A 10601-nucleotide genomic window follows, 5' to 3' on the forward strand; every position below is an offset into this window, starting at 1 on the left:
TAATGAATTTAGGCAAAGGGGGAAATGTAGATTTTTATTTTTTTTACCTGAACAAGGAAGCCTCTGTCTCTGATTGGAATGGATTTGGCGCCGATGTTTGGCTACTCGAGAAAACAGAAAAAAAGTTTTAACTCCCTTTAAATTCCAAACCAAATTTGCAAACCAAACACACAAAGTTGTTTTCAATGCCTGAAGCCAAAATTTACACTAGTGGGACAAAATGTTTTAACTACAGAATTTATCTCTCTGCAAGAACAATTTTTAAATAAATCCCCCTGTCCTCAACCTGTTAAACTCTCTCATCTCTGCCTAGTAGGAGCAATTAATTGTGAAATTGCTTACTCTTATTTTTGCAGTAAATAAATTCTGTTAAATAATGCTTTCATATCCAAAACTCTCTGGTGTATGCAAATTTCCAAGGATGTTATACTTTTCTTATTTTCCATAATCATTTATACATTATATTCATTACGAGTTATTCTTTATGGTTCTTTTTGTTGTTACTCTTCATTATATTCATATTACTGTTTTATGTTAGGTATATATTCAGGATTATTCATTTATTCTTTTTTCATATATATTCCATTTATAATCATATTCTGTAGACGTAGGATATATTTTCTGGTCTGACATATAAAAGGTACATTTTGTTATGGTAAAAGGATGTTTTTGGTAAGATGTTGAGCGCCTTTTTTAAATATTTTTATATGAAGAATGTTCTCTGAATTTGCTTTCTGTGGTACTAAATGTTCTTTCCAAGAGCTGGTATTTGCAAGATGATATTTGAAGATTGCTTAACTCTGCTGTTTCTGCTCGAAGGGTGTAAAATCACAACACATAGCTCTATTTTTATCTGACCTACTGCATTTTAACAGGTCATGTCAATGTGACCTAGTCCTGAACTTAATTCAACTTAGGTGGGGGAAATATTTGACAATACGTAGATAATGACACAATGGATAAATTCCTTTGACATTTATGAGTCAGACATAAACATCTGGTGATATTGTAAGAGGATGTAAGTTCTCCTGTGTGTGTATATATATAGCACATGCTGCAAAGGCCTTTGTCTCTTTTCTTCTACAAGGATTATTATACTCAGATGCTTAGATACTCAGATTACTCTTTTAGAAATTTTAGTAGAATATACTCTATTTGAATGTCGTGTTCTTTTAATCTTTTTCTTTCATTTAAATTTTTTCATTATTACCATCTTCTGTTATTGTTATCATTTATGATTTTATATTCAAATAAAATACAAATTTATTGAAAGACTTCATCTGCCTGGATCTCACTGCACCACACTCGATCAGGTGTCACTGACCAAAGCCAAACCAAACAGCCAATCAAATTAGGCAAATCCTAATTTATTATGTAATCTCAAGGAAGTATTTGCATACAACGCAATCCCAACGCAATCCTTACCTGAGGTGTGGAAGAGAGTGATGGGGCCAGGATGCCAATTAGCCCTGAGGTAAGGGAGAGGCGTCTGCTCTCAGTGACAGGCTCTTTAAAGATGTCACTTTTGCCCATCTTGGTGCTGCTGGAGTAGGACCTGCTGAGCAGACGATGGTGGTGCTTCAGGCCATCCAGCTCTTCAGTCCGCACACTGCCTGAGCAGGAGCGGCCCAGGAGCCGGTGGGGCTTCAAAGCATCGCCATCGCTACTGCCAGCAGCGTGTTCGCAGCGAGGCTCTGCCATGCTCGACCGCGGCGACAGTTTATGAGGCCGCAGCGGCGGGCAGTCCTCCGGTTTAACAGCAGTCGAGCAGGGCCTCGGCAGCAGCTGGTGGGGCTGCTTGAGGGGCTGATGTTGCTCCATCCGCGGGTCGCTGGAGAGAGAGTGGCCCAGAAGCTTGTGCGACTTGCTGACACAGCCGTCCATTTCTGGCTTCACCGTGCTTGAGCATGTTCGCCGTAACAGACGGTGGGACTTTGACACGCCATCCTGCTCAGGTTTGAGCTTCTTTTTGCTCTTCACACAGCCAGGAGGAGGGTAGCTGGGGGATCTGAGTTTGCACAAGCACAGCACATTAATCAAACAACGTGAATTAAGGAACACAGAAAGATGTTGTGCAATTACGCTTGTGCAAATTCTGCACATTTCAGAATGCTTCATTGGCTGATTTACACCATTTCATTTTTCATGTTGAGGTCTGCATAGTTCGCAGTGGGGATGTGCGTTTCTTGCACTAATGAATTACAGTAGGTTGTGTTGGAGTTAATGAGATACAAAGCATTAAGCATTGTTGACAAACTGCTTTACCATTTTTCTGCATCTTTCATTTCTGCATAATTTTATTATTCATTTAAAAACACACACACACACACACACACAGGTTAAGACATTCAGGTAAGATTTACTCTTTATGATTTTAAACTGCCAAACCCATGGCTACATTCTTAGTCAATTTCATCAAAATTACAGTCCGGTCTTCTCCATCTTGGAGTCTTTCCAATTCAATGAAACATCAGATTTGTGTCTACTGTTCCAACAGTTTGATAAACAACCACTGACTCATCATAGGGCCACTCATTAGAATGTATCAGCTCTTATGTCTCAGACTCTCCAGCTGGTCTAATAAACACAGAGACCATGAAGCTGGCATACTTGTTAGCTTAAAAGTAAATGCTGGTCCTGAAGACATAAGTTTAGCCTATTCACACCAAATGTGAAATGATCCCCAAATTTACTCAAATATGTGACCCTGGACCACAAAACCAGTCATAAGGGTCAATTTTTCAAAACTGAGATTTATCTGAAAGCTGAATAAATAAGCTTTCCATTGATGTATGGTTTGTTAGGATGGGACAATATTTGGCCGAGATACAACTATTTAAAAATCTGGAATCTGAGGGTGCAAAAAAATCTAAATATTGAGAAAATCGCCTTTAAAGTTGTCCAAATGAAGTTCTTAGCAATGCATATTGCTAATCGAAAATTAAGTTTTGATATATTTACGGTAGGAAATTTACAAAATATCTTCATGGAACATGGTCTTTACTTAATATCCTAATCATTTTGGGCATAAAAGAAAAATCTATAATTTTGACCCATACAATGTTTTTTTGGCTATTACTAAAAATATACCCGTGCAACTTAAGACTGGTTTTGTGGTCCAGGGTCACATATGCTGATTGGCATACAAATTTACTCCAGTACAACAGAGGGCAAAAAACAAACAGTGTCTGAAATGGCAAAGTAATGGCATGTACACAAAGCAGAAACAGCAATAAGTAAGAACAGAAATAAGTTCTAGAAAGAGTTAAGCATTTTAATGTGTGAGGTTAATTAAACATGTTAACATTCACCAGAAGCAACCAATTGTCTTGGGTTTAAAAGAGCTACAAAGGGGGATATAAAACTCAGGACTAGGGTTGGCCTGTATCTGATTAAAAGTCTAGCACTGATGTAGCTGAGTGACTTTTATTCTCACCTGCGTAGAGTTGAAAAAATGTGCAGGGGAGACTTCACCTTCTTATCTGTTTGCTTTTTGCTGTGTGGGCTGAGTTTATGTTTGCTCTGACACTTCCACTGCTGTGTGACAAAGGTTTGCATTATCCTGCCAAGAGACAACACACTCATGAAGTTCAATGACACTAGAAAACCCTATATAACACTGGACACAACATTTTCCAGTAGTTTCTTACTTTTTCAACTGATGTCCAAGTCCAAATCTGTCTTTTGAAGACACTTGAAACGCATCGACAGTGGGAACTGGAAACAGGACATGATATTCTCAATGAGAAAGGTATTGCAAAACAAAGTACCACATAATGTAACCATTTGCTACAGCCGTTTGATTAAGCCATCAAAGCGCATCAGAGGTTTTTAAAACACTGGAACAGAAGGTCACTCTGATATGAGCCTCTTGTGATAAGCAATATCTTGGCAAGAGAACAAAAGAAGGCATTACAGCCATGTCCAAGTAACTTCTCTCCTGCAATCTGAACTGAAGTGGCCATGTAATTCTGAACAAATCTACAATCAACAGAGAGAGCTCAGTGCAAGGACACTCAGACAACTCTCACTGACGAGAACAAGTCATACTGCTTTTGTGCAAAAGTAACATGGGGGGAAAAAACATCTAACAAGGTAAGTTGGCCAAACTAGTCTAATGCTGTTGTCAGGAAAATGATTTGCATGATTTTCTTATAGAGGTGTTAACTGTTTTATACGTTTAACAAAGTTCAATCAAAATCTATGAACCACTGGTTGGGAATCATGACAATAGTCCTTAGTCAGGATAGCGCCATATTTAAAGGTCCCCCGAAATGCTTAGAAACACGCAGCGTTACTCTCTGTGTTGACGTCATTTTAACTGAAACAGGAAGACAGGGTGGGACATATCAAGCAGCCCCGCCCCTTTTTAAAATAGCCAATATATCACAGCTTGGGCTAGAGCAGTTAAGCTCCGTAAAGCCGCATTTGACAGGGTATGCCAGCCACAATCTCATCCATATTGCTATAAAATATAGCATTCTGTGTAGAATTCAAATAGCTCCGATACATTTTGTGGTCTGTGCAGACTCGCGCATGTGATCCGCTCCGTGCTATCGTGTCTCTGGACCGGAGCAGAGTGTGTGTGCGCTGCGGTGGTTAGCGTGACACAGCACGAAACCAGACTTCTTTTTTTCCTCAATCGAAAGCATATTTAAACTGTTTGAATCGTTCCCTGTCCCCTATATAGTGCACTACGTGCCATTCACTGTACAGAAAATACTAATTCAAGTGACCGATTTCAGCCGCGGCTTCAGCGTCTATTTTATAGTGTAGGGGCGGCCGCTTCGGATTCTAGAGAGCATTTGATTGGACAAAGTTTGATGAGAAGCTGAAGTACGATGTGACGTCAAAAAAAAAAATAAAATCGTTGAGCCGTTTTGGCGGAAGTGACGAACTGCAAGCTTTCAATGCTTGTATCTTCTAAATGCGAATTTTGTCACTGTTTTGGAGCACACTGCCTTATAGATAACCTTAAGACTAACATATTGATACTAACACCCAAAAAACTTTAATTTTGATTTCATGGGGACTTTAAGTTTTGACAGGAATGAAAATTAAGCTGTGAGGGATAGAAATACAGTGCGTTCAATGGATTGTACTGTTGTTTAACAGACTTTTTAAAATACTTTTTAGCAGACAAAAACTCCATGTGAGTTGTGAAAAATACATGATCTAGGATCGTTATGCAGTGTGTGCCATTGTTAAGACTGTAAGTCTATACCTCACAGCCTCGTTTTCATTCGTGTTAAATTCAATATGGCATCCAACCTGACTAAGTGCTACAGATGTTTATAAAATTAATATTCTATTACAGAAAGTTTGTTTTTGTGTGTGTATGTGTGTGCGAGAGAAAAAGCAAGCGAGAGAGAGAAAGAGAGAGAGAGAACTAACCTGGTCCATTCAGATATTGTGTGAGGGAGCAGTGAAGCCGCACAATAACAGGTTCACTCCGGATCACATCCCAGGCAAGTGCAATCTCCTCCTATGAACAAATGCTTCATTTCAGTTTCACACAACATAACTCACACATAAAATAATAATAAGAAAAAAATAAATAAATAACTGGTCATCATCATTTATCTTAAATAAGACAATGAACAATAACACTTACATCTAGGAAAGAGACATCAATGTGTAGGTCGATGTCCACATCATCAATTGCACCATATTCCCTGCATTTTGGGGGAAAAAATAGATACAATTCCAGACTTGGTGATTATGATATTCCATCTTCAACAAAACCTGCTAGTGTGATTACTCTTTATTCACAGCAGCTTTTAAAGTATATACTCATTAAGACTAGAAAATTACTAGAATATATTACTCAGAATATTGTTGTTGACAGTCAAGAACAAAGCTTTTAGGGATTCGAAGGGAATTCACAACAAATTTAGACATGATGAAGCAGTTCTCTTTGTTCATACAGCTGGCTTACAAAACATTCTGCTTTAAAGTTTATATGAATTATCATTTGTACCCTATTTTAAATGGCTTGGAAGAAAAATAAGCCAGGACTGGTTTTTATCCATCAGCAAATAACTGTGGAAGGAGACTGAATGCAAATTTGCTAACAAAATATCAAATATCATCCTGTCTGCCCTAATGACGTAAGTGGGAAAAGGAAAGCATGCTAATTTTAATCAGAAAGATTCCAGAATAAATCAATCTTGTGTTATATTTTAATTCTTATTCGAGTACACAGGTAGACGTGATGTTGAATGGATGCAGCTTGACGCTCCAGCTCTGTTGCTGTGCTTTACTCAAAGCATTTATTTCTCATTAAACCATTGTGATGAGTTTGTTGCCTTGCTCTGGGCTAACTGTTACCATGGTTACACCTCACTCCCAAATGCAGCCGCTGTGTCTCAAAAGCAAAAGGTTTGAGAAAATAAGAATCCCCTTTGATCTGTCAAGGGGAAACAGCTTACATACAGCCGATAAACACACACTCATGTTCAGATACATGTAAACACACAAAATTACATATTTTCAACTTTGAGCAACTTCAAGGAATCATTTCTAAAAGCAGTTTTGCTTTTTCATTTAAATCAAGTTAAATGAATAGGCAAAAGCCAACAAACCAAAGCTTTTATTGGGACATGTCCTGGAATTATTAAAGGGGGCTCCAGTGAACCCACTCATAGAGACTGCAGCAAAAGCGACCCATGCCATTTTTCAAGCAGAACACTGAATAAATACTCAAAATAGTCTTCCATCTATGACTCAGGGCAAATGCATCACACAGATCACACACTAGAGAGAATATAAAACACACACTTCTGCTGCTATGAATAGTCTTTTATGCTGTTCTTTCATTTGACTGTCTGCTGTTATCAAAAGCAGCTTGACAAGATAAACTTTCAAGGACGAAGCTTTTAATAGCTGTCGTCACATGAAACACCATTCAGATTGCCAGATTTTGCGGGGTGAATCGCGTTCTTGTTGACAATCTGTCATGAGTTCTTTTCATCTTAGATATTCAGCACAAACACATTTTTTGCTGTTGTCCACAGCATTATTAAAAGCAGCAGTTTCAAATTTGTTATTTCTTGCTATAAATTCGCTCCAACACTGATTGCAGAGCAGATTAGCTCAAAGAAAGCCTCTCCGTCAGCATAAAAAAAACAGCAATCATCACACCATTACAGGCCTGTAATCAAACTGAAACTGCTCAGACTCTCACAGACCATCCTTCAGTTGATCACAGAGCATTTGCCCAAATGACAGACCCCTGGCCATGTGAGGGTTATGGGACCTGGCTCGGGCAGAGAATGTCCTTGAGTGGGTTAACAGTGCCAGAACACTAAATGATTGCTCCAGGTGTCGTTTCCCGTAAAACACTTCTCTGGTGGTAGGGGATTTCAGGAAGGAAGTCACAATTTCAAAACTTTTTTCTGAGCTGATGAAATGTTTGCACTTTTCCTGACATAAAGCTACTTTATACTGAATGTTTTACATTTATGTGTGGGAAAAAAAAAAGTTTAATTGGCAAAAGTTATTTTTTAATTAAAAATAAAAAATAAAAAATATTCTCGCATCATCAACAAGAAAATGAATGGTCAGATACCTGAGAGATACTGCATGATGGCCATATAAGTCCCTCACGGCTGCCAAATCAGCCTCCAGCTGGGGGTGTTTGTGAAGCTCTCCATCATAACTTACCTGCCCGCACAAACAAACAGGTCAAAGGGTTGATAAACAGGAGCACCAGCTCAAAAAGTCATTAAAAAATCAAGAAACACAGGGACAGTTGATCAAGCACTTCTCCGCTCATGATTGAGGCTTCAGAGGTGCATTTTATTGGCTAAACAATGAGCTTTTAATCAGTATATGATCCAGAGCACTTCAAACAAGCTTCCAGACATTAATCATGTTCTTTTTAACCTGTTGATGGCTCTGCACTCTTTTAACAATTAATATACATCATACACTTTCAGGGCTCGACAATAAGGACTGCCCAATGGCCCGGGGCCAGCGTTAAAGACGCTCAGGATGGTTGACAGATTTGTCACTGGCCCAATCAGGTCGATGCTGTGTCATCACAAAAGTTTATCATTTGCACTTGTTTTTATTCCCTTCCAATTTAAACATTCGAGTGATTTTAAACTCTTTAAGTGCAAGAAGACATGAAGGAGAACTGGAATGCTGTACTCATGCACTGTTTTCTGTGTGTTTTCTTTCAATTGAACAGACTAATACATACAAAATTATGAAAAGTTTACTTATTGCTGTCTTGGCGAATATCCCAAGTGAGTAACACTATTGGTTGTCTTAAGTGAAAGCTGTGACGACCCCTGTCGTTTGTTCGTGGAATGGCTGTAGGAGTCCACAGACTACCTTGATTGGCCGTCGTTTGAGACACCTGCTCTTTATCAGACGCTCTCTTTAAAAGAGGCCTCCGCTTGAGCCAGGGGGGGGGATCCGGTTTTGGATATTTGGTTTTGTGACTTGTTTGGCTTGTGTTTGTTCTTGCACCCCAACACCGCAGTACACTACATCTCCCTACATCCATACATTTCCCATTACACATTGGCACTACTGATGTTTCCAATACATAGTTGTTTTCTTTATGGTGTTCTTTACTTTTTTTTGTGACTGTAGCTTTTGAATAAATTATATTCAAAGCTAACCGTTTGGTTCGCGTGTGTCTTTTGTTTGTTGCTTCCCTTGAGCCATGGGTCGTAACAAAGCCAACAGTCAAAAAAGAAATTGGATGTGTATTGACAGCACCCTAACCTGTCTGTGTCATTAATGTTAATTAAACAACAACAGACAGATAAATTCACTCACTGCTCTAAGCTAAATAACTTTTGTAGCTTTAACTAGGACTAATCTATATCTAATTTATAATGTGAAGACTATGCAATGTTATTCTAAATTTAATTATTAATTTTCTGTACCTGAATACTACTGTTAGACCTACATGAAAAATATTTAAGCACTATTTAATTTGTATTTTTGTTCTATTGTATTTATTTGTGTTGTTGCTTCTAATTTGTTCTTATTTTATTACTAAGTATTCACTTGTCTTTAATGTTTGAACCTTACATTTGTTAGGCTAGTAGTTTTTGCAGTGGTATTGAAATTGGAATTAATAATTGTGAAATTTTGTATTTATTAGAATTCAAGGTTACATGGGATTAACTTTTTTTTTTTTTTGTGGCAGGGCCAATGAAAATTTTGGCAGGGCAAGGAAAAATTGAACCAGTGCCCCGGCGGGCGAGTAGAAAAAAACCCTTAGTCTAAAGAGACTGATCTTATAATAGAGTAATCTGTAGTCAGAACTCAACTCTGTGTCTAAAACAAACTACCTGGCTTTCTTGTGAAAGTTAATTTGCCATACCAGCACCTTCAGACTGTTTGATTTTATCATTGATTGATTTTATTTTCCTTGATCCTTTTTCTAATGTATCACTAAGCAGATTAAAAGGCACAGATATGTCGTGTTTTAGAAGGAGGCAGAGACAGAGATTTTCCTCAAGAGATCCAAGGGTAATCATTATATTTATACAAACCTAGTCAGTAATAATTGCTGCAAGAAGTTAACAGGAAAGGTGAATTTGAACAGGCAAAATATGAATCACAGATTTTGATTTTATATCCTTAACTGAGTAACTTAAAAAAAGAATTATTTATTTAACTAAAGGTTTGTTTTTTTTTAGATTTTTAAGTACTTTCTTCTAATCCAGTTTAATAACTCATAAAAAATAACACATCATAAGTCAGTCATTCGTATTTCCATTAAAAAAAACATTAATCTGTTTGTTTGAGCTTCTAGACTTGCCCATCACAGCAACACTGGCTCAACCAGTTTGAGAATTAGTTTGGGACGGGACTATCTGTTTGGAAGACTGAGCTAGAAAAATTGTGATTATTTACTCTGAATCAGTCAGGTCTGCAGTTCCATTTGGTGACACTAGTGGCACTAATTTGCTAGGGAAAAACTATAAATATATACAGAAAAAATACATAAAAAGGAAATAAATATTACATTGTTATGTACATTAATCACGGTTTTGTCGATGTAAATGATGAATGAAGTTCAGTCTTTTTCAGTGCTTGAAATGGTAAAAAATAAGTGCCGGTATTCCCCTCAACCCCCTTTAATTTTGTTTTTACTTTTCAATTTCAGAATGTATGTATATAGTGTAGGGTTGGGCGATATAGCTAAAAAAATATATCAACGATATAATGTTTCATATCATTCGGTATCGATAATTATTGACTTGATTGATTTTTATAACCTTTTTTAAAACAAAGAGCAATATAATTTTTTTTTTAATTTAACCACTGTATTTTTAACTTAACCCAATTTATTGAGACAAACAACAAATATTTGTTTTAACAGTCAAACACAATAAAAATTAAATGGCTAATTTCGAATGTTTTATATACAGATGAAATAGGTCTTAAGGAAACTTTTGGCTGGTCTCCCGAGGCCACAGGAGGGCCCAATGAGCAAAATAATGCAGCGCATTTAAATTGTCAACGCAAGGAAATAACTGTCTATAAAATAAACTTGCATTACGTCTAAATTAACTCATATAAATCAAATATAATTTCGTAAATTGCATAAACAATTATGAACAAAACAGCAT

General features: G+C 37.3%; 1 protein-coding gene across 1 annotated transcript in view; it reads right to left on the reverse strand.

Moving 5' to 3' along the window:
• LOC107708633 (poly [ADP-ribose] polymerase 8-like) overlaps positions 1-10601 on the reverse strand; it is a 53086-nt gene that overhangs the window by 15856 nt on the left and 26629 nt on the right. Inside the window, exons 7-13 of the mRNA XM_016512912.1 lie at positions 7571-7665; positions 5615-5675; positions 5395-5485; positions 3651-3717; positions 3437-3562; positions 1426-2008; positions 48-101 (exon numbers count right to left, since the gene is read on the reverse strand). Of these exons, the coding sequence (XP_016368398.1) occupies positions 48-101; positions 1426-2008; positions 3437-3562; positions 3651-3717; positions 5395-5485; positions 5615-5675; positions 7571-7665 (1077 nt within the window). The remainder of the gene's footprint in view (positions 1-47; positions 102-1425; positions 2009-3436; positions 3563-3650; positions 3718-5394; positions 5486-5614; positions 5676-7570; positions 7666-10601) is intronic.

Source organism: Sinocyclocheilus rhinocerous, unplaced genomic scaffold (assembly GCF_001515625.1).
Source record: "Sinocyclocheilus rhinocerous isolate Xijiao unplaced genomic scaffold, SAMN03320098_v1.1 scaffold1858, whole genome shotgun sequence".
Classification (NCBI taxonomy): Eukaryota; Metazoa; Chordata; class Actinopteri; order Cypriniformes; family Cyprinidae; genus Sinocyclocheilus; species Sinocyclocheilus rhinocerous.